Source organism: Gobio gobio, assembly GCF_949357685.1.
Source record: "Gobio gobio genome assembly, chromosome: 6".
Taxonomy (NCBI): Eukaryota; Metazoa; Chordata; class Actinopteri; order Cypriniformes; family Gobionidae; genus Gobio; species Gobio gobio.
In genome coordinates this window covers 33,381,215-33,408,952 of record NC_137102.1, presented here as the reverse complement: position 1 = coordinate 33,408,952, position 27,738 = coordinate 33,381,215, and the positions used below count along the sequence as shown (strand labels likewise).

At 39.1% G+C, this 27,738-nt stretch overlaps 1 protein-coding gene across 1 annotated transcript; it reads left to right on the top strand.

Annotated features, from left to right (window-relative positions):
* Positions 1–27,738, top strand: LOC307128535 (uncharacterized protein; the record flags this gene model as incomplete). The annotated part of the gene is made up of 5 exons (XM_079820448.1): positions 1–23; positions 26,787–26,923; positions 27,116–27,163; positions 27,247–27,330; positions 27,481–27,738. 5 exons carry the CDS (start codon positions 1–3, stop codon positions 27,654–27,656), a joined length of 468 nt encoding a protein of 155 aa, XP_079676574.1. The 3' UTR covers positions 27,657–27,738.

Below are 27,738 nucleotides of genomic sequence, written 5' to 3'. Positions count from 1 at the left end.
ATGCCAGAGTTTCCCATTTCAGGGTAAGTCAACTCAGAGTTCATGTTTTTAACTTTGAACCTCCTTATTGAAACGGGCCCCGGGTCCAGATAGTTAACAAAAACACATGAAATGACCAAGATGAGTACATAAATAATAAAAATAAACACACAAACATTACTGAGACAGGGCTCAACATTCGCCTGTTCACACGCTTGTCCTTCGGACAAGTAAATCTGTCATTCAGTTGTCCGAGTAAAACACAAATCATTATTGCACTTTGGTGATTCCCTACTTATTTTTTGTTTTGACGTTTTAACCAGGATACTTGTCCGTCGGGCATTGTTTTTCACTTGCCCCTTCAAAAAATCCACTTGTCCCAGACAAGCGGACAAGCGTTAATGTCAAGCCCTGCGATTGTTCATCCAAAACTGAGATATTGTTGTTAATTGTCTCACCGTGAGTCCATCCAAGGTGATTTTTATTTAGGGATGCACCGATATGATTTTTTTGGGACCGATACCGATTTTAACAAACAATTACTGGCCGATTATTGATCGATATTTGTCACTTGCCCTCTTATTTGAAATTTTGTCATTAAAATAGAGTGTTTTGATCATGTTTTAAATCATTGAGAGAGAGCACGGTTTCTGATAAAAAATCTCCTTTGATATTCTGCTGAAGAAAAAGTAACCTACACCTTGGATGGCCTAGTAAATTAACAGGAAATTTCAATTTCTAGGTGAACTATCTCTGTAAGCAAAGAAAAATACATACCTTAAAAAAAAGATGGCAGAAAAAAACTACGATGTGGATAAGGCTGGATCGATGGAGAATGACGTGCAATCTAATAAAGAAAAAATAGAAATAGAAATGATATGTTACAATTGTTGAGAGTACAGTATAGACCTTACCAAATGAATTGTTTATCAAATTATGTTGATATAATTATCTAAGATAAATCTAACATAAAAAAAAATGTTTGGCCTAAAAAAACGTGTGACATCGCTTATAGCACCTTTAAAACAACCTTTAAAAGAACAATTATTATTTACAAACCAACATTATAAACCATTTACATTTTAAATTATGGTACAGGATCATAAATGTAGAGCCTTTATTATAAGACACTAATGACTCTGATTTGCTACATGAACGTAGCTTTACTTGATCTAAACCCCAATAAGTGTCTGACGATCAGTCAGAATACTTACAAAGCCAATGATTAGCTCCTTGTAATGAAAAGAGCCTTTGGGTGTATTTTAGCCGCTGTTGAGACACAAGCAGAAGGGAGAGAAAACATGACAATGTGAGGTATTCCAAAATGTCTGTACAAATGAAATGTATCCAGTTTTCATTTGATCATTATTGACTAATTTGAACATGGCAAATCAGTGATGCAGGATTGTAGAATTATCCCTTTAAAATATTTCTAAGACAATGATGACTCTGACTTGCTGTATCACAGGGGTCTCAAACACGTGGGATGATATTTTATGGCCTACTTGGAGGAAAGTTCAAATTCAGAGGAACAGTTTATGTTCAGAAGAAACATTCTGAACATGTTGAAGAACTGTTAATAATAAAGACTGAGAAGATTGGATCAGTTGTGTTCCTTTTTTTGAATATGTGAAACATATATTATTACTTTTTTTGTGGAATACTTGATGTGGCCCAACCTGACCCAGAGTCTACCCCCAGCAGCCCTCGGGTAAATTGAGTTTGAGACCCCTGCATAATCTAAAACCCAAAATACTGAGAATTTTCTGACAGGCAGTCAGAACATATACTTACAAAGCCAAAGATACACTTCTTGTAGTGGCTCTAAAAAGAGCCTTTGGGGTGGATTTAGCTGTTGAGACACAATCAGAAGAAGAAAAAATAATAATTAACATGACAGAATGTGAGTGAGGTATTGCAAATGTTTGTGCAAGTTAAAAATACTGATAGATTGATCACTTACAAAAATCAGACGACAATAGACACTGAAAAAAGAGAGAAGATAATTATTGTAATGGTATAAATTCTCAAAGTAAAAAAAAAGCTCTGATTAATGAGTAGGCTATGTGCAATAACATCTGAAATGCAAGAATCGCAGAAGAATGATAACCCCCAATAATAAACTTTAAGTCACAGTAAGATGCACTTTTATTATTGAAATGCATTAGTGTTGTTGTTGTTTTATATTATATATTATTTAATTATAAAATTACGCATGGCGAATATTTTGTCTATATGTCTAAGTGCACGCACCAGCAGGGGAGAGACGGGAGCCTGTGCGCTCACAGCCAAGAGCAAGCGTGTTCATTTCCAATGAAAAGCGCATCAATTTCCAGTGAAGTGAAGATTATTATTATTGATGCTAATTGTATAATTAATTTGTTTTAAAGCAGGGGTCTCAAACTCAATTTACCTGGGGGTGTTTCAAATAATAGACTAATTCAAAGCAAAGCCAAATCAAACAGAACAGTGAACGAAATTCTAGGTCTAATTCTCTATTTGCAAACAATATTTACACTAATTAGTGTCAAATATATTATTAGTATATCCGAGAAATATAGATGCAACATTCAAGTTCTCTTGTGGTCTAGTGGTAGAGTTTTTGTAAAATGTGCCAAAGGTTTCAGGTTCTAATCCGCTATAGTTTTTTTTTTCTTCATTAAAATCAAAGATGTTCATCAATGATGTATATTAAGAGCTTGGACACGTTTGTGTGCATTTTGGCTTGTGATTTCACCGGAAAATAGTCTTTCTCCGCAACGGCATTAAGCGATAGATTGACGCTCTCCTCTGTGTGAAGATTGTACGAGCCAAATGAGAACGTAAACCCCGCCTACTTTGATTTGATTGGACATCTCAATCCGCCTCACATTCTGTTCCTGTCAACCAGCCAAAGCACTCTCTCTCTCTCTCGCTCTCTCTCTCGCTCTCTCACACACACACACACACACACACACACACACACACAAAGGAGGCAGCAAGCGTGGCAATCGCGGCACACGCAACGACTCAGCAAAAAAAATAAACTTTGTCAAGTAGGGAGCCGCAAAATATCATAGGATTCCTAGTGCAAATGACGTCACACAGACATAACGGCATTAACGGTCACAACGTTACCGGCATTTAACAGTGCAGACGAGTGGTTGTAGCACACAGAAAAGATGGAAAACCAGTGTGAGAAGTAAATGTGGTACATTTAATGGAAATGACAATTTTATGACAGTTGAGTTTTATATAAGTTTTATATAACGGCCATTATTACCAGAAAACGAAGTTCCACTCAGACTGTCCTTATAATACTTTTTATTATTATCATGTCTACATATTGTGTATCATTTTGTTTAGTTGTGGGCATTTGTTTTGAATAAATTCATTTAAATAAAACGTTTAAGTAAAAAAAAAACATTACCTCAGACAAAAACTGGCGGCGCTGTAGTCCCCTCAGATGTGAGAATGGCTGTGCGCGCGATGGGCACGGACTCCAGTTTATATAGCCTATGCCCGCTGTCAGGTTTCGCGGGCTTGGCACGCGATGAAGAATTGGTGACAGAAGTATTAAAATGTATATATTTTATTTTATTAAAAAAAGAATGTACATTTATATAATGATACCTTGCCTTATATTACTAAATGACGACCAAAAAAAAAAAGAAATCTGCTATTGAGTACCCAATTTGAATCTGTGTTTCTTTAATATTATAACAGTCTCTCTCTCTCTCTCTCTCTCTCTCTCTCTCTCTCTCTCTCTCTCTCTCTCTCTCTCTCTCTCTCTCTCTCTCTCTCTCTCTCTCTCTCTCTCTCTCTCTCTCTCTCTCTCTCTCTCTCTCTCTCTAAAATGTAATTTTACTCAGTTTATTTACGTTTTTACTCCATATTTGATCAGCTTTTGGATTATTTTTATTTTTAACATTTATATAAATAAATTAAATATATATATTTTTAAGGTTTTTATACAAAAAACAGCTTTTATGTAAAATTCACTTTATAAAAGTCCCACACATTTCTAACTTTCATTCATGAGGATAACAAGTATAATTTGACATGGTTTTATGCAAGGTTTTTACACATCTTTTGGAAAATGCAGTTTTAAAAGTGAAAAATTGTCACTTTAACCAAGGCTGCAGAGCTCCACTATTACTTCTACACTGTTTACTTCACGACCGAATACTAAGAATTCGGACATACTACTCTGATCGCATACTGTTTTTTTGCGTAGGGGAGAGCGGGGTTGGTTGGCACATTTTTCACTCTCCGTCATATTTCTCAGTCATGCTATAAATGAAAATTAGGGTTAAGAGGGTTAGGAGAGTTAGGGTTAGGGTTAGGGTTAGGTTGGGTTAGGGTTAGGGTTAGGGTTAGGGTTAGGGTTATGGTCAGGGGTAGGGTTAGGGTTAGGGTTAGTGTTAGGATTAGGTTAGGGTGTTGGTTATGTGTGTGTGTGTGTGTGTGTGCGTGCAGGTTAGGGTTAGGTGTGTGCGTGCGTGTGTGTGTGTGTGTGTGTGTGTGTGTGTAGGTTAGGGTTAAGAGGGTTAGGAGAATTAGGGTTAGGGTTAGGGTTAGGGTTAGTGTTAGGGTTAGGGTGTTGGTTATGTGTGTGTGTTTGTGTGCGTGCAGGTTAGGGTTAGGTGTGTGCGTGCGTGTGTGTGTGTGTGTGTGTGTGTGTGTGTGTGTGTGTAGGTTAGGGTTAAGAGGGTTAGGAGAATTAGGGTTAGGTTAGGGTTAGGGTTAGGGTTAGGGTTAGGGTTAGGGTTATTGTTAGGATTAGGATTAGGATTAGGATAGGGTTAGGGTTAGGGTTAGGTTAGGGTTATGGTCAGGGTTAGGGTTAGTGTTAGGATTAGGTTAGGGTTAGGGTTAGGGTTAGTGTTAGGATAGGGTTAGGGTTAGGTTGGGTTAGGGTTAGGGTTAGGGTCAGGATTAGGTTAGGGTGTTGGTTATGTGTGTGTGTGTGTGTGGGTGCGTGCAGGTTAGGGTTAGGTGTGTGCGTGCGTGTGTGTGTGTGTGTGTGTGTGTGTGTGTGTGTGTAGGTTAGGGTTAAGAGGGTTAGGAGAATTAGGGTTAGGGTTAGGGTTAGTGTTAGGGTTAGGGTTAGGGTGTTGGTTATGTGTGTGTGTGTTTGTGTGCGTGCAGGTTAGGGTTAGGTGTGTGCGTGCGTGCGTGCGTGTGTGTGTGTGTGTGTGTGTGTGTGTAGGTTAGGGTTAAGAGGGTTAGGAGAATTAGGGTTAGGTTAGGGTTAGGGTTAGGGTTAGGGTTAGGGTTAGGGTTAGTGTTAGGATTAGGATTAGGATAGGGTTAGGGTTAGGGTTAGGTTAGGGTTATGGTCAGGGGTAGGGTCAGGGTTAGGGTTAGTGTTAGGATTAGGTTAGGGTGTTGGTTATGTGTGTGTGTGTGTGTGCGTGCAGGTTAGGGTTAGGTGTGTGCGTGCGTGCGCGTGTGTGTGTGTGTGTGTGTGTAGGTTAGGGTTAAGAGGGTTAGGAGAATTAGGGTCAGGTTAGGGTAGGGTTAGTGTTAGGGTTAGGTTAGGTTTTTTGAGAAAGCAACGGGTTAGGTTAGGGTTAGTGTTAGGATTAGGTTAGGGTTAGGGTAGGTTAGGGTTAGGGTGAGGGTTAGGGTGGGGTTAGGGTTAGGGTTAGTGTTAGGGTTAGTGTTAGGGCTAGGGTTAGTGTTAGGGTTAGGGTGTTGGTTATGTGTGTGTGTGTGTGTGTGTGTGTGTGTGTGTGTGTGTGCGTGCAGGTTAGGATTAGGTGTGTGCGTGCGTGCGTGTGTAGGTTAGGGTTAAGAGGGTTAGGAGAATTAGGGTTAGGTTAGGGTTAGGGTTGGGTAGGTTAGGTTAGGGTTAGGGTTAGGGTTAGGGTTAGGGTTAGGGTTAGGGTTAGTGTGTGCGTGCGTGCGTGCGTGCGTGCGTGCGTGCGTGCGTGTGTGTGTGTGTGTGTGCATGTAGGTTAGGGTTACAGTTTTTTACAATCGCTATGACAATTTTTTCAATACTTTTAACAAATTTCCTAAACTCTTAACGCAGTTAGCACAACATCTGTCTATGTAGGCTATACAATTAACACATTTATTGTTGCTTTTACACAAAATGCATACAGTTAACACAAATTTAAAATGCTTGAAGTTCTTATACACACAAGCTCAACCAAGACCAAAACAATGGATTTTTACTGCCAAATTTACCAATGCTTTAACACTGTATGTCAGAACAGATAACACTGTGTTCTAACCCCTAACTTTATAGGCTAAAGTAAAAGTGAACAGCTGTTTATATTGAGAATTGAAACACAAATATATCCCCTGTATTTTATTCCATAGTTACTGAGAAACAGCTGAGTGAAGTTATGCAAATATATAAATCCCAGCTGATTCCCATCTAGGAATTGTTCAGGTGTTGATGTTCTTTCACATGACCATATGGTTACAGTAAAAGAGGACATCTTTGGGCTGATCTTGTGTGGAAAAGGTTAGGGTTAGGGTTAGTGTTAGGGTGTTGGTTATGTGTGTGTGTGTGCGTGTAGGTTAGGGTTAGGGTTAGTGTTAGGGTGTTGGTTATGTGTGTGTGTGTGTGCGTGTAGGTTAGGGTTAGGTGTGTGCGTGCGTGTGTGTGTGTGTGTGCATGTAGGTTAGGGTTAAGAGGGTTAGGAGAGTTAGGGTTAGGGTTAGTGTTAGGGTGTTGGTTAGGTGTGTAGGTGTGTGTGCGTGCGCGTGTAGGTGTGTGCGTGCAGGTTAGGGTTAGGAGAGTTAGGGTTTAGGTGTTGGTTATGTGTGTGTGTGTGTGTGTGTGTGCGTTTAGGTGTGTGCGTGTAGGTTAGGGTTAGGAGAGTTAGGGTGTTGGATGTGTGTGTGTGTGTGTGTGTGTGTGTGTGTGTGTGTGCGTGTAGGTTAGGGTGTTGGTTATGTGTGTGTGTGTGTGTGTGTGTGTGTGTGTTTAGGTGTGTGCGTGTAGGTTAGGGTGTTGGTTATGTGTGTGTGTGTGTTTTGGGTGTGTGCGTGTAGGTTTGTGTTAGGGTTAGTGTTAGGGTGTTGGTTATGTGTGTGTGTGTGTGTGTGTGTGTGTGCATTTAGGTGTGTGTGTGTAGGTTAGGGTGTTGGTTATGTGTGTGTGTGTGTTTAGGTGTGTGCGTGTGTTTGTGTAGGTTAGTGTTAGGGTTAGTGTTAGGGTGTTGGTTATGTGTGTGTGTGTGTGTGTTGTGAATGTCTCATAAAATGTTCAAAAATGTAAATTGCACTTTATTCAGTGTCTCATTTCTTTCCCGTAGGCCAGCTGCCACACCCTTAACGGCAACAATATGCATCTTGACTATCAAGCAAGTCGGTCAGGACTCGCACAGGTGCGTCTCTGTACATATCGGAAGGTGGGTGCTTGGGAAGTTGATGGCTGGACCTCAGCTTTTTCATTCCAATCGGCTGTGTATTGATGATCTGCAAATGCCAGAAGTTTTGTTGTTGTGATGCACATTACTTAAAAATACAACTGCTTAAATAAAAAAAAATTTATTCATTAAAATTACCGTGTTGTATTTGTTCCACTCCACTCTCAGTCCTTTCTATAATGCCACTCAAGCTTGAATGTCCTATTACTGCTGCCATTCTTTCATCAAAGGCAGATAGATCAGGTGGCCTCTGCCCTCCATCCATGTCTTTTTTCCTTTGTTGAAGTGAAATTCTTCTTTTTGCATCAAACTTAATATCAAAACAAGTTTTTTTACTTATGCAACTGTCCAAATTTCTGGTGAAACCACATTAAAAGCCTGCATTATCGCATCCCTCAATAATAACAGATTGATAATATATATATATATTATTATATATATATATATAATATATATATATAATAAACCTTTGAACAAAAATAAATGGTAAATGTGTTCAACATTATGCAGCAGATGTTTTTTTTAAAGTGTATCCAATTATATTTCAAGTCATAATGTAAGCTGAATATTTTCAAAGCTATGTGTATATTAGTCTGCATCAGGTGAGCAAATAGTTGGTATGTCTGTTTTTCTGCAGGTATATGTGGAGTAGCATCAAAATAATATAGTTGTGTTAGATTTGTTTGTTTCAAGAATAGACATGACTTTTCCTCACACAAGTTCCTCCACAACTTGTAAACTTCAGAGGCTATAAATACAACATTAAGGGAATTTGATAGCATTCTATGCATTATAATCAACATTAAAGCACTGCCCTCAGGCTGAATAATGCAAGGACATCACACATCTTCCAAAAGTGTGCTTGCATTGTCAATAAGAATATAATACAAACCGTTTATCATAAATAGTGGTAAGACCCAGAATTTGCCCCACCAAAATTTAAGGTCTGGACCCGCTGGTCAGTGTTATTGGGTAAGATGACCCCAAATCTTTCTGTGTTTTAATTTTTTTGTGGACACAATTGTTTTTAGAATTGTGGAGTAAAAGTCATAGTTTTTGTTTTGAAGTTAAAAGATAAAATTAGACCCCAGAATTAACACAGAGGGAACCAAGTAGCATGATGTTATTGTTATTTTTAAAACCCCAGGTAGGGAGCACCTTACCCCTCTTTTATTATTTGACTTTTTGTGCTATAACAACTAAATTAGCAAACATTTCTATTTATTTCCAATAACACATTGGCTGATGCATCATCAAGAAAACCTATATCTACCCCATATCTACAATTTTATTTTAATAAATCTTTAAAACTTTTGTGTAATTGTAGTGTTTTATAGGCTTGCCCAACAATATGTATGTAATGGTAGCCTAAGCCATGAAAAAATATTTTATAATTTATATAATGTTTTACTTGACTACCTATCTTTTTTCACTTAAATATATTAATACTTGGGTGTGTCGCAACGTTCAGTTTTCTTTGCCAGTCTTGCACGTCCACGGACGTCCAAACAACCTCCAAGCTGCACGTAAATATTGAACTTCATATCTACGTCCGAGAGACGTTGCAGTTAGACGTCCGGATACCGTGCCGGATTTGCACGTCGTGTTGACGTGCAGATATAGTCCTGGACGGACCGACGCAATATAGACGTGATCAGCACGTCGTGCGGACGTCTCATGTTTGTTGGGAAGTGTCTTTTTTCACAGAAAGTTTGTTTGAACGTGAATATTTGTATAATTCAGGGTCTGAGTTTTTACGTTCTCCTCGTAGGCGATTTATTCAATCTCCACCAAACTCGGTCAACGTGAAACGGAAGCTTGACGCATTAAAAATATTTTAACGCAAATAACGCAGGGTCCGTTTTTATATCCATTTTTGCTTAGCGTTACATGATCACGCTCCTATTCATGTAAATGCTTCCAAGCGCGACAAGACACAAGATAACACGCTGTATGCCAGTGTCCTGTGTGTGTGTGTGTGTGTGTGTGTGTGTGTGTGTGTGTGTGTGTGTGCAGGCCCGTCGCGACAAGGCAGGCAAACCAAGCAATTGCTTGGGGCCTCGAGCTGGCCTGGGGCCCCAAGACAGCGACAGGTTAAGAATAAAATGAAACGACAAACTGTGTGAGCGCCCCATTGATAGTCAATGCAGTACAGTGCAATGACACTGTTATCGGGATCCCCCTTAAGGGGCCCCTCTCAGAAGTCGCTGACAGCAGCCAGCCAACCACGCGATCTCTGCTGTCGGCAAAATACAAAATCTTCGGATTTGAAGCGGAATTTTATGCTTCAGGAAGCCAGAAAAGAAAAAAGAGAAAGGAAGAGGAGGATAAGAAAAAACAAGATAGTGGTATGTGATAAATTACACTGGATAAAATAGCTCTACTTGTCTTGTACAAAAATGGTGTAAGTTTGCAGCAGGTAGGCTAGCAAAAATATGTTTATGTTAGCTATCGTTACCTGCCTGACGGCAAATGCTGCTTGTAACGAACAGTTAGTGCAACTTTTTTTTCGAACAGACGGAATGACATGAGATTGCTATAGCTTTGTAATAGGTTTTGATGAAAGTGGCATAGCATGCTATACTAACTATTATTTATGCTATGCATAAATAACCTGGAATAGTTAATATAGCATGCTATATTAACAATTATTATAAACATTATTTTACCAGAAAGAGGCAGAGGAACATGATTTTTTTCATAGCTTATCTTAATGTGCTAGTGTCGGGATATATACGGTAGTGACAGTTTATGCAAATATGACATTATTTTTATGAGTTACCAATAGATCTTGAACAATTACTTTATTCTGTGGCAATTTTTACACTATTACATTTTGAAGTACAGTATCAGGACAACCCACATGTTTGACTGGTACATGTTTTACTGGTACTGCCCACGTTTTACTGGTACTGTTTATTAAACTATTTAACAAGGTATTATAGTCATCGCTTGCAACTTTACAATAACCATCCAGATAATGTTTATAGACAGTTTACAAACCAACTAGTAACCCTTAAGTATTCCCAAAGTGTTAGGAATATCTGGTCCGTCTATCTATGTAAATGTAATGTTTATAGATGTTTAAAAAATGGTTACTTAAAGGTTTAAAAAAAAAATTTATGATACAGTGGTGTTTTTTGCTAATGTTTTCAAATTTTATGCACAGTATATGCAACAACAGTATTTGCACTGTAAACCTTTTTATTAATATAAAGTGTGGGTGAACCTAAACTGTATGGCTATGCTGCGGTATGCTGTGTGTGTGTGTGTGTGTGTGTGTGTGTGTGTGTGTGTTAGGGATGGGCAACAGTGGTCGAGTAATCGAGTACTCGAACGTGACAGCGATCATCGATCATGAGAACGATGATCGCCCTGAAAAAAAAATATTTGTCTCTTTTTTTATTGGTTACTGCGTCGTTTTGCGCGGTACCGGAGGTCTGATTGGTTAGCGTTTTACAGCCTCCAGACCGGCGAAATAAAGTGAAAATGAGGCGTGCACTGCAGTGATGTCTGGAATCACTGTGATCATTGAATGGTTAGTGCAAGATGTGCAGCGCCAATCTGTCATAGCCTACATAGCATTATAATGAGAACACGATGGAAATTAGAATGCTGTAAATGATCTGTGCTTATAGTCCCCGTGTATCAGCTGATCCACAGAGAAACTAGCGAGAAGCGCGTGAAGTTCATGTGCGCATTCGCGTCCTTTTCTGCAAAATGCATGTTGTAAGATTACTTTTATGTTGTCTATCTGGTTAATCTAATATAAGAAGCGTTTGGTTGAGCTTAACAAGCTAGCAAAGCGCTGCCGTTATACCGGCTGTTGTTCATTCTCTTCAGTTTCAGCTCAAACGCATATTTCATGCTCGACATGATGGTTTAGAGATAGTCAAATTCTTTTTAGATAGGCTATTTCTTTCCCAGAATCATTGATATTAGTAATGCAGCAGTGCTATAGGCCTACTGTTCTCGTATTTTTTAACAGTAGACCTAGTTTATTAGGGCCCAAGCCCTGAAAGGGCGCAGAGCCCTATTGTTCTTCCTCTGTTTCTTATTATTAGGGCCCAAGCCCTGAAAGGGCGCAGAGCCCTATTGTTCTTCCTCAGATTATTCTTTGTTTTTAGGGCTCAAGCCTGAAAGGGCGCAGAGCCCTATTGTTTTCCTTAGGATTATTATTAGGGCTCAAGCCTGAAAGGGCGCAGAGCCCTATTGTTTTCCTTAGGATTATTAGGGCCCAAGCCCTGAAAGGGCGCAGAGCCCTATTGTTCTTCCTCTGTTTCTTATTAGGGCCCAAGCCCTGAAAGGGCGCAGAGCCCTATTGTTCTTCCTCTGTTTCTTATTAGGGCCCAAGCCCTGAAAGGGCGCAGAGCCCTATTGTTCTTCCTCAGATTATTCTTTGTTTTTTTTATTTTTTTTTTCGACTTCTCGGGTACTTTTGGGGCACTTAACATGCTCGAAAACTCTTGAAACTTCGCACGGGCGTCGGAATGCGCGGCCATCAGAGCCGGGCTGAAGCTGGTACCCGGGCGTGGCAGGGGGGCTCGACAGCGCCCCCTAAAGTGGGGTCTGAAAACTTGGTCCATATATCAAACACACTTGCACGTACATGTATGAAACTCGGTACACATATAGATCTCATCAGGCCGAACAACTTTCGTGCTCTAAGTTATGCGTCAGCCCTACAGGAAGTGAGCTATTATGGGTTGTTCGGAAAACGCATGCTCTGGAATTTAATATACTCCTCCGAGGCCATTGTTTCGATCATTGCCAAACTCGGTCAGCATGAAGAGAACATATCCAGGATGCTAAATTGCGAGCGGATTTTTGATATCTCAAATGGTTTGGCCGTGGCGAAGCAACGAATTTATGGCGAGAAAAGGGAAACAGGAAGTGTGTTATAACTTGTGCAAACATTGACTGGTTTGGATGAAACTTCAGCTGTGTGTTTGTTGTAAGAAGCCGATCACATGGATATGACTTTTGTGAGTCAAAGTTATAGCGCCACCAACTGGCAGCAGGAAGTGTGTCACTTTCAAAAATGCTTTGAATCACCATCTTATTTTCACCAGATTTATTTCAAACTTCATCAGTATAATGTGAAAACATGACAGATAGAGACGTATGAAATGGATTCCTGAAATTTCAAATACTGTTGCCATGGCAACGTGTCAAAGTTTAATAATGTTTTTGGCTGTTTGTGTGCCCTCCCCTCTATAACCAAAAGGTGGCAGTGTTGTATTATTTTTGAAACTCCCTTTCTCTCTCTCTCTGTGCTTCTTTATGTGATTTATGAGGACACAAATGTGTATGATGACATACACTGGTATTACAACGTAGTGGTTAATGTGGACATGAACTATGACACTATATCACTACTAATACAGGACTAATTTTCTAAATGACATTTGAGTTATAATTCTTATCACCTGACAGCCGTGATTTCATGTACTCATTCAGACAGAACTCTTTTTTAAAACAGAGTGTGAGTGTGTTTTCTATACATGTGCTTTACAGAAGGTCATGTGCTGTGTTTGCAAAGATCACTTTTGACACATTTGTCTTTAAATTCATTATTTACTGACATAGTTCAAATTTATTTTAAAACAAAATTCACATTATTTTCTACAAGTGTCTGTTTATAAGTGTCTTTTTTTCACAGAAAGTTTTTGTTTGAACGTGAATATTTGTATAATTCAGGGTCTGAGTTTTTACGTTCTCCTCGTAGGCGATTTATTCAATCTCCACCAAACTCGGTCAACGTGAAACGGAAGCTTAACGCATTAAAAATATTTAATGCAAATAACACAGCGGGCCCTATCTTGCACCCAGCGCAATTGACTTTGTACACCGACGCATGTGTCATTCCTATTTTGCACCCGCGCAAAGCGCGCTTTTCCCTCCACAGAAGCACGTCGCTAAACTAGTGAATGCACTTGCGCTCCCTGGGCGGTTCAGCGCAAAAAAGGAGGCGTGTTCCGGCGCAAACAATCCCTGGTGCTATTTTGCTGTTCCATTAAACAATTGCGCCACTGACCAGAAAAAACCTAGTCTAAAGTCAGTGGCGCGTTGCGCGTTGTTCATTATGCTATTTTAAGGGCGCATGCTTGACCATAATGTATAGCGTGCACAACGCGCATACACTTTGCTCATGTAATCTACACAGATGCAACAGTTATTTTTGCAAATCATAAATTGTTACACTAAAAAAATATTAACACATGAGATGACGGAAATCATTGTGGTGTGCCACGAAGATGTGAAAAAATAGGCATAAATCTAGCTTACAAATGATTCAGGCTAATTGTAATAATTAAGGATAAGACCTGTTTGCCCAATAGTGGCAAGACATATGTATATAAGGACATCTGACAAATTGGTTTGTCCGTCAAGAACCAGGAAAAAAAATCGACTGAAAAACTGAAAAAACTGAAAGACTGAAAAAAAAAAAAAAGACTGTGAAATCACCTTTACCATAATGTACAACATTACAACTTCACTTCTCTGTCTTTCACTGCTCTTACTAGAACATCAGTCTCCTCGGCTGTGAACCGCTCCTGGCGTGCGCCTGGTAAATACGCCATAATAATAGCAATCCATTATGGAACTTGCGCACCTGCTTTTAAAGGGAATGTTGGATGACGCTCGGATTGGTTTATTCACGTTACGCCCAAACCACACCTATGAATAATGAAGCTACTTCAGACCAACCCATTTTAGATTTGCGCCGGGCGCAAGAGCCATTTATCCCGCCGGGAAAATAGCAACAGCGCCGAGACCCGCCCACAAAGTTACTTGCGCTTCGCGTTTTTACACTTGCGTTTCAGATCGTTAAAATAGGGCCCAGCGTCCGTTTTTATATCCATTTTTGCTTAGCGTTACATGATCACGCTCCTATTCATGTAAATGCTTCCAAGCGCGACAAGACACAAGAGAGCGCGCTGTATGCCAGTGTCCTGTCTGTGTGTGTGTGTGTGTGTGTGTGTGTCAGTGTCCTGTCTGTGTGTGTGTGTGTGTGTGTGTGTGTGTGTGTGTGTGTGTGTGTGTGTGTGTCAGTGTCCTGTCTGTGTGGATGCGTCTCATGTCAGCTAATCAAGGGACACTGACACACACACACACACACACACACACACTCGATGCATAGATAGACTCGCGTCAGTTTCCTGCTCACATCGAGTTCTCTTTTGCTCTTGAACAAACAATAACACAGAGGATTTTGAGTATTCTCATATTAGAGTCTTAAATTAGTTAAATAACGTCTTAAATGAACTTCAAAGAGTTGTGAGGAAATGAGATGTGCGGGACCGCGCGTGAGATACGCGGTTGTTCTTAAAGTGACAGGAGCACTGATGATGCCTGTCATTAATGTTCATCAAAGAACAACGGGAACAGAGAAAATTGTAGCTTTAATGATGATTCATCTATATTTCATTTATTATTTATGCAGTTAAGGAAGGTTTGATAACTATTACATTTCTGTATAACAGGGAAGGCCATGGGTAAATATAACATTTATTATTTTGGGTTTATGTAAAGATTTTTTTAAGTTCACTTAAATTAAAAGTTGTTTTTTAAAGCCTAATAAATGTTGAAATTGGGAGCTTTCAGTTATACTGTAATGTAACGTCATTAATGTTTCATAGAGAATTTAGTATCAGTGATACTGGCCTTCATTCATAAAAAATGACAATACAACACATATTTACAATATGCTGTCTTTAAATTGTTTCTAAATTAATTTGGAGAGTAACTGAAATTATTACAATATCAAAATATTACAAACTTAAAATATAATATATAATATAAAATATAATATATATAAAAATATATTAAAATATAATTAATATAAAATAAAAATGTAAAAATGCAGAATGTTTTCTGTGATGGTAGGTTTAGGGGTTGTGTGTGTGTGTGTGTGTGTGTGTGTGTGTGTGTGTGTCATAGCTGTCAACATTGAACATTGAAAATAAGGGAGATTTCCTGGAATCCATCCACAAAATAAGGGATTTTTTTACACGATTCTTACCTACAAACTTAAAAAAAAGAGTCTAAAGAGTTTATAACTACACAAAATATTTTGATTTTGGCCGTCAGCGTCCTGATCCATCATTGCACATCACACTCATCTACTATACTCTCCTTGAAGTTTACTTCCCGCTACTTTTTCCCTCTTCCTCCCAACCGCGGCTGCAACTGTCTTCTTCTTCTTCGATAGTAGCCTAAGCCAGTGTTTCCCAACCTTTTTTCAGTCATTTTATCATACGTTACGCTAGGGGTGTAACGGTACAGATTGCTCACGGTTCGGTTTGTATCACGGTTTAAGGTTCACCGTTTCGGTACGGTTCAGTATTTGCTATGTTCAGGGAAAAAAGGACTACTGTCAAATAAAAAAAAAGAAAATAATAAGAACAAATCATTTAAATACAAGCAGCAGCACAAATAAATACTATTGAGCAAAGATACTAATAAAATGAACTATGCTTTTCAGGTTTTTCAGGTACGTCTAACATTAGTTTTCAGGTACAGAAATTGATCAAATGTAAAATAACATTGCATATATGACTGTATAAATTAAAGATTAATCCTATTAAACTTACAAAAGTTATTCAATCAAGAGCAGTGAGTGATGCCCTTGTCTTTTGTTTGACATTAAACAGACAGCAGTAAAGGCTACTGCCCCTTTAAGACCTCGGATATGCGTCGTCTTTTCTGGACTGTATAAAGCTTACTTAAGCCATATACAGACTATGTCTGCTAGAATACTCATCAATATGTTGACATACTTTTTGCGTGAGTTTGTCCGTTCAAGAGCAAGACTTGAAAGAGAACTCAATATTTGCGCGCTGAGAGACGTGTGCGCGCTCTCGGATAAGTGCATGGAAAATTTTCTCACAGTGCGCGCGACTTCTCATTCGCGTCTTCTGGCACTAAACCAGATAGTTGCGTGTTCTGAGTTAACACAATCAGGACGTAAAAATACGGGATATTTTACGGGAAAATACTAAAACGGGAAGACAGCGGGAAAAGAGCTAAAATACATGAGAAACCCGGAAAAAACGGGAGGGTTGACAGCTATGGTGTGTGTGTGTGTGTGTGTGTGTGCGATATGTAGGCTTAGGGGTAGTGTAGGGGGATAGAATGTACAGTTTGTACAGTATACAAACCATTAAGTCTATGGAATGCCATCTGCCTGTCTTTCCCCTTCCCCCTCTCTATCTGTGTGTGTGTGGGGGGGGGGGGGATTTCTCTCTCACCCTGTGAGTTTGTGTGTGTGCCTTTCTCTCAGTCCTTCCCCTCCCCCTCACTCTCACTCTATCATTGTGTGTGTGTGTGTGTGTGTGTGTGTGTGTGTGTGTGTGTGTGTGTGTGTGTGTTTGTGTGTGTGTGTGTGTGTGTGTGTGTGTGTGTGACTTTCTCTCTTGATCATAATTTAACCCTTTCATATAGGCTATCACAAATAACTATCACTTGAAATAAAAACGTCATGTGATGTGTTTGCCAAGATCACGTATGATGCACATGTCTTTAAATTAATTATTTACTGATATAATATAAATGTATTAAAACATAAATTTCACATGATTTTATAAAAGTGGCTATTTATAATAAACTTCCATAAAATGTAGACACGCATCTTACTCTTACCTGACACTGATATTAAAATCATCTTTGCAGTTTCTGTGATTTGGCTATAAGGGAAAATAAGGGATTTTTTTACACGATTCTTACCTACAAACTTAAAAAAAAGAGTCTAAAGAGTTTATAACTACACAAAATATTTTGATTTTGGCCGTCAGCGTCCTGATCCATCATTGCACATCACACTCATCTACTATACTCTCCTTGAAGTTTACTTCCCGCTACTTTTTCCCTCTTCCTCCCAACCGCGGCTGCAACTGTCTTCTTCTTCTTCGATAGTAGCCTAAGCCAGTGTTTCCCAACCTTTTTTCAGTCATTTTATCATACGTTACGCTAGGGGTGTAACGGTACAGATTGCTCACGGTTCGGTTTGTATCACGGTTTAAGGTTCACCGTTTCGGTACGGTTCAGTATTTGCTATGTTCAGGGAAAAAAGGACTACTGTCAAATAAAAAAAAAGAAAATAATAAGAACAAATCATTTAAATACAAGCAGCAGCACAAATAAATACTATTGAGCAAAGATACTAATAAAATGAACTATGCTTTTCAGGTTTTTCAGGTACGTCTAACATTAGTTTTCAGGTACAGAAATTGATCAAATGTAAAATAACATTGCATATATGACTGTATAAATTAAAGATTAATCCTATTAAACTTACAAAAGTTATTCAATCAAGAGCAGTGAGTGATGCCCTTGTCTTTTGTTTGACATTAAACAGACAGCAGTAAAGGCTACTGCCCCTTTAAGACCTCGGATATGCGTCGTCTTTTCTGGACTGTATAAAGCTTACTTAAGCCATATACAGACTATGTCTGCTAGAATACTCATCAATATGTTGACATACTTTTTGCGTGAGTTTGTCCGTTCAAGAGCAAGACTTGAAAGAGAACTCAATATTTGCGCGCTGAGAGACGTGTGCGCGCTCTCGGATAAGTGCATGGAAAATTTTCTCACAGTGCGCGCGACTTCTCATTCGCGTCTTCTGGCACTAAACCAGATAGTTGCGTGTTCTGAGTTAACACAATCAGGACGTAAAAATACGGGATATTTTACGGGAAAATACTAAAACGGGAAGACAGCGGGAAAAGAGCTAAAATACATGAGAAACCCGGAAAAAACGGGAGGGTTGACAGCTATGGTGTGTGTGTGTGTGTGTGTGTGTGCGATATGTAGGCTTAGGGGTAGTGTAGGGGGATAGAATGTACAGTTTGTACAGTATACAAACCATTAAGTCTATGGAATGCCATCTGCCTGTCTTTCCCCTTCCCCCTCTCTATCTGTGTGTGTGTGGGGGGGGGGGGGATTTCTCTCTCACCCTGTGAGTTTGTGTGTGTGCCTTTCTCTCAGTCCTTCCCCTCCCCCTCACTCTCACTCTATCATTGTGTGTGTGTGTGTGTGTGTGTGTGTGTGTGTGTGTGTGTGTGTGTGTGTGTGTTTGTGTGTGTGTGTGTGTGTGTGTGTGTGTGTGTGACTTTCTCTCTTGATCATAATTTAACCCTTTCATATAGGCTATCACAAATAACTATCACTTGAAATAAAAACGTCATGTGATGTGTTTGCCAAGATCACGTATGATGCACATGTCTTTAAATTAATTATTTACTGATATAATATAAATGTATTAAAACATAAATTTCACATGATTTTATAAAAGTGGCTATTTATAATAAACTTCCATAAAATGTAGACACGCATCTTACTCTTACCTGACACTGATATTAAAATCATCTTTGCAGTTTCTGTGATTTGGCTCCATTTATACATTTTTTACAAAAAAAATTTTATTGGACCACCCATATTGAAATGAAAGCATGTTTTATGGTGCATAAGATTGGTGCACAAACGGTAGCTAAGGTAGCTCAAAAACACATGAAGAGAAGTTTTAGAATAAAACAACATCAGCATTCGAATGGAATTCTGAACTCATTCCAATTTGACCTTTGACATAATCTGACATGAAATTCATATAAATTTAATTGATCTCGTAGATGTGGCTGTTGTGGTTTGTGGTCATAGCAGCACCAACTGCTGCAGTTAATGTGGTGAATTCAGATGACTTTGACATAGTCCTTTTATGTTTTCCCATTTTAAATGCCTATTGCCTGCCATGCACAGTTAAACTGATGCCACCGGGGTGGCGGTGCCACCGGCTTGAGCCCGTCATCGCTGCTCGCAGCTTTAATTATTATTATTATTATTTTATCGACTTCTCGGGCACTTTTGGGGCCCTTACCATGCTCAAAAACTCTTGAAACTTTGCAGATACGTCAGAATCTGCGGCCATCAGGGCCGGGCTGAAGCTGATACCCGGGCGTGGCAGGGGGGCTCGACAGCGCCCCCTATTAAAATTTGGTCTATATATCAAACACACTTGCACGTATATGTATGAAACTCGGTACACATATAGATCTCATCGGGGCAAACAACTTCCGCACTCATAGTCATAAACTTCGCCCAACAGGAAGTGAGCTATTTTGGGTTGTTCAGAAAACGCATGCTCTGGAATTTAATATACTCCTCCGAGGCAATTGTTTCGATCATTGCCAAACTCGGTCAGCATTAAGACAAGATATTCAGGATGCTAAATTGCGAGCGGATTTTTGATATCTCAATCGGTTTGGCCGTGGCGAAGCAACGAATTTATGGCGAGAAAAGGGAAACAGGAAGTGTGTTATAACTTGTGCAAACATTGACTGATTTGGATGAAACTTCAGCTGTGTGTTTGTTGTAGGAAGCCGATCGCAAGTATATGACGTTTGTGAGTCAAAGTTATAGCGCCACCAACTGGCAGCAGGAAGTGTGTCACTTTTTTTTAAAAATGCTTTAAATCACTGTCTTATTTTGACCCGATTGACTTCAAACTTCATCAGTATAATGTGAAAACATGGCAGATATAGACATATGAATGGATTTCTGAAATTTCCAATACTGTTGCCATGGCAACGTGTCAAAGCTTAATAATGTCTTTGGCTGTTTTTGAGACTCTTAGCATGCTTGAAATTGCATGAAACTTAACACACACATCAGAGATGTTAGTCAGTACACATGGGCAAAGCCTCAGAAACGGGTGGGGATGAGGGGCTCTATAGCGCCACCTTTTGACAAAAGTGAAGGGCTTCGTTTCATCTACAATCACCAAACTCAGTATATATATTGACCTCATCGAGCCGGACAACTTTCTAATTTACAGTCATTAGCTCCGACCAACAGGAAGTCAGATATTTTGGTTTGAACGTGAATATTGGTGTAATTCAGGCTCTGAGTTTTTACGTTCTCCTCGTAGGCGATTTATTCAATCTCCACCAAACTCGGTCAACATGAAACAAAGATACGGAAGATGCTAAAATGCGAACGGATTTTGGATATCTCAAACGGTGTTGCCATGCCGAGGGATTAAATAAGGACAAAAAAGGGGAATGTGTGCTGCCCTTCCCTCAATGAACACACGATGGCAGCATTGTCGTAGTTTTGAAGCAGGATAAAAAAAAACCTTGTTTCTCTCTCTCTCTCTCTCTCTCTCTCTCTCTCTCTCTCTCTCTCTCTCTCTGTGTGTGTGTGTGTGTGTGTGTGTGTGTGTGTGCTTCTGTGATTTCTGAGGACATACATTTGTAGACATTTCATGTGTCCCCGTACATATATTGTTCTCTTCGAGCCGGACAACTTTCTAATTTAACTAATCTAATTTAACTAATTTAAAACTTTCTAATTTTAAATAAAAATGTCATGTGCTGTGTTTGCCAAGATCACATATGATGCATATGCAGGGTATATGCAGGAATCCTGAAGTAAATTTTAATACCTTTTTAAGACTTTTTTAAGACCTTCTCAAAATATTTAAAGACCTCATCGGCGATGAGAACTACTGTTGAGCAATAAAATAAAAATATATAATCATAAGCTATAACAAAAATACATATTAAATTAGGTTAGTGGATAGTTAAAAAAATTTGCAATTACAAAAAGTAATTCTTGAAAAAACATCTCTGGACTAATTTTATAAAATCTAAAAATGTTAATGAAAAGGTACAAATTACTTTGTGTTCTTATTAAATACATTTATAAAAAAAACTATTTATATTTAATTTATATATGAATGTAAATAATTATATGGGCCTACACAAATAATATAACATTTCAAGATTTATAGTTTATTGTAAACGTAATGTGCAGCTCTGTAAAGGGGCAACAAATATATGATAGATACGTGAGAACAAGATTTTTTTAAATCATCTTTAAGTGCACAAAACTATGAAAATATATGAAAGCGCGGCACAATGCGCTTATGCGCATCCCGGGTGCAGAATGATGCGCTTAAAGCAACATGGAGTCAGAGGGTGCAGTGCAGCGCGAGTGCACATTAAAAAGTTCACGGGATAAAGAGACGATGAGCGTTGAGCGCACAAATCCTAGTCTACTATGTATATCGGTCGGTTTCTTCACAGTTTTAAATTCCGGTTATTGTGCGTGTGATGCCTTGTGTTGTCACCCGGGTAGGGAGCACAACATCGTTCAGAAACCGCTAGATAAACTCCAGGAAGATAAATTATTTTATCTGCATATCAAGTATTATAACGGGAATATATCATCTTGGAGTGAGCTTTACCGAGCAGCTGACTGACTGTAACCAAACACGACGCGCAGTTTGAATGCTGAACGGAGAATGATGGACAGCTACAGCGGAGGAAAGACATTCAGCTATGGAATGGCTTTAGATGACTTTGTACTAGCAAATCATAAAATACTAATAATGATTGCTGAAAGATCATGTGACAATATATATTTCTGATGATTATTTAATTACCACGACATGCCTAATCTGAGCAAGTGACTGCCTGTCTTGAGTTTTGTCGACAGACGGAGGTGGCACGAAATGTGACGGAGGCGGCCGCTATGCAGGAAAAACCATAGAAAAACCCTGCGGTCATTGTTTAAACTCATCCTACTCCAACCAGGAGTCCGCAAATTTACATTTCCCCATTTCGGAGTCTGTTTCGCAACGTGTGGAGGGCGACACATCACCTAACTGCGCATTTCGCAAAATACGTGACATCACCCATAGACGGTGTGCGCGCCCGAGCTGATCTCACTGACATATCACTATTCAGACAGGACTAGTTTTCTAAATTATATTTGAGTTACAATTCTCATCACCCAACATCTGTGATTTCAAATATATTCAAAATAATGTTTTCAGAGATTGAAGTAAAAAAAACTTTCTCCCACCATTTAGATTTTATTTCTTTTTGTTGTTAAAATCTTGTGAATCTTGTTCAATGTGCAGATTGCCTCTCTCTCAGTCCTTCCCCTCCCCCCTCACTCTCAGGCTCACCCTGGGTGTGTGTGTGTGTGTGTGGGGTCTCTCTCTCACCCTGTGAGTTTGTGTGTGTGCCTTTCTCTCTTGATGATGATAATTTACCCCTTTCATATCATAGACTATCACAAATAACTATCACTTGTGAATAAGTAAAAAAAGAACTATACAAATACCTTGAATTAAATACTGGCCTTCTGGACTTATAACATTTTGAGCAGGAAAAGATAACTTTTCACATATTTGAAAGAGATCTATTTCATCCCATGACATTAAAAATCATCTACATTTAAATGACATCATGGGTGTGGCTTGTGGTGATAGTGGCACCAGCTGCTGCGGTTAATGTGACATATTCGAGCGATTTAAAAAAATTATCCTGTTTAAATGCATATTGCCTGCCGTACACAGTTATGCTGATGCCACCGGCGTGGCGGTGCCACCGGCTTGGGCCCGTCATCGCTGCTCGCAGCTTTAATTATTATTATTTTATCGACTTCTCGGGCACTTTTGGGGCCCTTACCATGCTCAAAAACTCTTGAAACTTTGCACACACATCGGAATGCGCGGCCATCAGAGCCGGGCTGAAGCTGGTACCCGGGCGTGGCAGGGGGGCTCGACAGCGCCCCCTAAAGTGGTGTCTGAAAACTTGGTCTATATATCAAACACACTTGCACGTACATGTATGAAACTCGGTACACATATAGACCTCATCGGGCCAAACAACTTTCGTGCTCTAAGTTACGTGTCAGCCCAACAGGAAGTGAGCTAATATGGGTTGTTCTGAAAACACATGCTCTGGAATTTAATATACTCCTCCGAGGCCATTGTTTCAATCAGTGCCAAACTCGGTCAGCATGAAGTCAAGACACAGAGGATGCTAAATTGCGAACGGATTTTTGATATCTTAAACGGTTTGGCCGTGGCGAAGCAACGAATTTATGGCGAGAAAAGGTAAACAGGAAGTGTGTAATAACTTGTGCAAACATTGACTGATTTGGATGAAACTTCAGCTGTGTGTTCGTTGTAAGAGGCCGATCACATGGATATGACTTTTGTGAGTCAAAGTTATAGCGCCACCAACTGGCAGCAGGAAGTGTGTCACTTTCAAAAATGCTTTGAATCACCATCTTATTTTCACACGATTGACTTCAAACTTCATCAGTATAATGTGAAAACATGACAGATAGAGACATATGAATGAATTCCTGATATTTCAAATAATGCTGCCATGGCAACATGTCAAAGTTTAATAATGTTTTTGGCTGTTTGTGTGCCCTCCCCTCTATCACCAAAAGGAGGCAGTGTTGTATTATTTTTGAAACTCCCTTTCTCTCTCTCTCTCTCTGTGCTTGCTTATGTGATTTATGAGGACACAAATGTGTATGATGACATGGGTATTGGTATTACAACGTAGTGGTTAATGTGGACATGAACTATGACACTATATCACTACAGGACTAATTTTCTAAATGACATTTGAGTTACAATTCTTTTCACCTGACAGCCGTGATTTCATGTACTCATTCAGACAGAACTCTTTTTTAAAACAGAGTGTGAGTGTGTTTTCTATACATGTGCTTTACAGAAGGTCATGTGCTGTGTTTGCAAAGATCACTTTTGACACATTTGTCTTTAAATTCATTATTTACTGACATAGTTCAAATTTATAAAAAAAAAAAAAATTCACATTATTTTCTACAAGTGTCTGTTTATAAGTGTCTTTTTTCACAGAAAGTTTGTTTGAACGTGAATATTTGTATAATTCAGTTTCTGAGTTTTTACGTTCTCCTCGTAGGCGATTTATTCAATCTCCACCAAACTCGGTCAACGTGAAACGGAAGCTTAACGCATTAAAAATATTGAACGCAAATAACGCAGCGTCCGTTTTTATATCCATTTTTGCTTAGCGTTACATGATCACGCTCCTATTCATGTAAATGCTTCCAAGCGCGACAAGACACAAGAGAACACGCTGTATGCCAATGTCCTGTGTGTGTGTGTGTGTGTGTGTGTGTGTGTCAGTGTCCTGTCTGTGTGTGTGTGTGTGTGTGTGTGTGTGTGTGTGTGTGTGTGTGTGTGTGTGTGTGCAGGCCCGTCGCGACAAGGCAGGCAAACCAAGCAATTGCTTGGGGCCTCGAGCTGGCCTGGGGCACCAAGACAGCGACAGGTTAAGAATAAAATGAAACGACAAACTGTGTGAGCGCCCCATTGATAGTCAATGCAGTAAAGTGCAATGACACTGTTATCGGGATCCCCCTTAAGGGGCCCCTCTCAGAAGTCGCTGACAGCAGCCAGCCAACAACGCGATCTCTGCTGCGGCAAAATACAAAATCTTCGGATTTGAAGCGGAATTTTATGCTTCAGGAAGCCAGAAAAGAAAAAAGAGAAAGGAAGAGGAGGATAAGAAAAAACAAGATAGTGGTATGTGATAAATTACACTGGATAAAATAGCTCTACTTGTCTTGTACAAAAAAAGTGTAAGTTTGCAGCAGGTAGGCTAGCAAAAATATGTTTATGTTAGCTATCGTTACCTGCCTGACGGCAAATGCTGCTTGTAACGAACAGTTAGTGCAACTTTTTTTTCGAACAGACGGAATGACATGAGATTGCTATAGCTTTGTAATATGTTTTGATGAAAGTGGCATAGCATGCTATACTAACTATTACCCAGATAGCAAAAAATATCGGCACGGCTTCTTTTTGCCGCCGGCCCTAAGCTGTTGGCTATAGGTGCGTCCCGCTGGCGGTGATGAAACGTTTGCCGCCGAATACGTCACTCCCATTTCTTGCGAGATGCCGCGGCCGACTAGCCGGCGGGCCGCCGGCTTCATTTTCTCTGGCGGTTGCCTCTGCCTAATGGACCGCGGCCGGCTGGCGGCAAGCCGCTGTGAAATACAAGGATTTCTACTCTCAAATTCGACCAGCCACGTTGGCTATGTTTGGCTTGTTGGGAAATAGAGTGGAACTGACAGCATTTTAACTAGCCTAGTTCTCACATTTGAAGCGATTATAAAATCATAATAGCCTATATGTGAATTATATCAAATATTAGTTTTTTTTGCTCCAAAGCCATTAGGGTTTATAACAGATTCTTGATTCCATGATAAGGTTAGGTTTAGGAAATTACATTTAAATTTTCACTTGATTATTTGCATGTCGAGTGTGTTTAAACAGTGTTGGTCAATTTGACCCATAATGGATGTAATACTTTTTTTTTTTTTTTTGCATAATAGGAGGGTTAAGAAAGTTTGAAAGTTCATTTTAGGATAACACTTATTTTTGTATTGCCCTTTTTTCTATTTCTTTTTGGACTGACTTTAAAATAGACATGACAAAAAATTAGAACTAACTTCATGACATTTTACTTTGTTTTCAAAACCCATATTTTTCTGAAAAACAAAAATATATTATTAATTATTTAGGAAAAATTCTACATTCATAAGACAAGAATAACTCAAAAGAAGCCCTCTAATATTACCTCTTATAAAGCTGATTTTTACAATATTTGAAACCCTCTCAAACATGAGGTCGCAAAACAAAAAGCTTACAAAAACAGAAACCTGAAAGCTTTTCAATTTCATGTGACTGCCTTAATATTATGAAGTATTTTCTATCTCAGAATTCTTATTTTTATTATTTATTTTATATACAGTGTTACATTTGTTGTTATTCTTTGTTCTACATATTCGGAACTGTACCACAATGCTTTATTATTTTTATTTTTCTCTCATTGTACTTTTTGTATTGTACTTGTCTATACATGTACTAATTTAAATAAAAAAAAACAAACAAAAAAAACAGAGAAGTACCTCCACCGGCCGAGAGGGGCAGTATACCTAAAAAAGGCGGAAGACAAACCGGTAAAACATACAGATTTACCAACAGCGGCCGCTCATCACATGGTTTTAGTATTTGAAGAGAGGAGATCAGAAAATATCCTCGACTACGAGCGTTTAAGTAAGTACATGTTTCCTTTTTGTGTCACACAATATTATGTTCATTTTTGATGTATATACCGGTAGGTTGTTTTAATTAGTTTGTTCAGACACGCACGCTGATATAGTGCACAATGCACAGTGTTAGCTAACACGTGCTGTTTCGCCTTTTTTACACACTGAGTTCAAGCATGTTCTACATGTTAAAATGTATCTAGCTACTGTAGGTAAGTTAGCCAAAGCTTTACATCTAGAAAGACTTAAGTTTAACTTTTGGTGTTTTCTAACAAAACAGAATGATGTATATAGGTTATTTAAATTATTTTGTTAGTCCGAACAAGCATGCTGCTAGGTCAGTTTTAGCAAGTGTTAGCTAACATGTGCTGTGTTGCTACTGTTCTTCTAGCATTTAAGGTCATTTATGAGTTATTTCTCTGAACTGCTGTACTTATTATGTTTGAGGACAATGCAGTTTACTTGAATCACTACACTGAATGAATACATTTTACTGTTCCACATTTGGCTGACCAGTTTTTCCCCCCACAGCATAGCTACTGTATATTCTGTATTTAACGTTAACAATGCGGTTTTGTTCACATTTTCTTGCAGATACCTTGACCAGAGCACAATCGGTTATCTTCATCCAAGAGACCTACTATTGGACAATCGTTTCGGCTTTCAAGGTAAATAAATTGTTAGTCACAATGTCTAGTTACTGGGCTATAAGGAGAAGAATATTGAAAGGAGTTGAGATGGACAAACAGGAAATTGCAGATGTTGGAAACTTTAACAGTATGGAAAATTGTGCCTGTAATTGTTGTTTTATTTATATATATATATATAAATATAATTAAAATAAAATATTTTTTATGTAGATTTCCAGAATGAGAACCAAGCCCTGAGGGAAAGCAATGCACGAGCAGGTGAGAACATGCACTCTTTCTTAAATTTTACTTTTTTGACTGTGATGTAGGTCCAAAATTACCAAATGCCTTTCATTTTGTAGCTTCGGATGACAGCGGCTCACTTCATGAGCAGGTGAAGCAAGTTGGGACAATGTTGACGACGTTTGCTCGTACTGGGCAATCAGGTACAACTTGCAAACAACACCTGTGGTTGTTGGTTTAATTCCCACTGGGGCCACCTGTACATGTAGTAGACCTAGTTGTAAATGTCATAGTTTAGTAGTTGAGGGACCAGGACTGACTGCTTTATTCTTTTATTCTGTGAACCCCTGTAGGTGCAGATCAGACCCTAATGCTGCGACGTCTTGGAGAGTTTGGCGATGTTGTGCGTAGCATGGACAACAAAATGGACACTATGCTGCAACATTTCAGTGCCAATGTGTCTTTTGGAGAGTTCTCCCTGCCAGGGGGTCTGTTACTCCCCCTAGACAACCCATTTGGCGTTGCTTGACAACAGTTTGAGGCAGGATAAAGAGCTCCAGTAAGTGTGCTGATTTTGTTTATAATGCTGTAGGGTAATCTAAAAAGTAAAA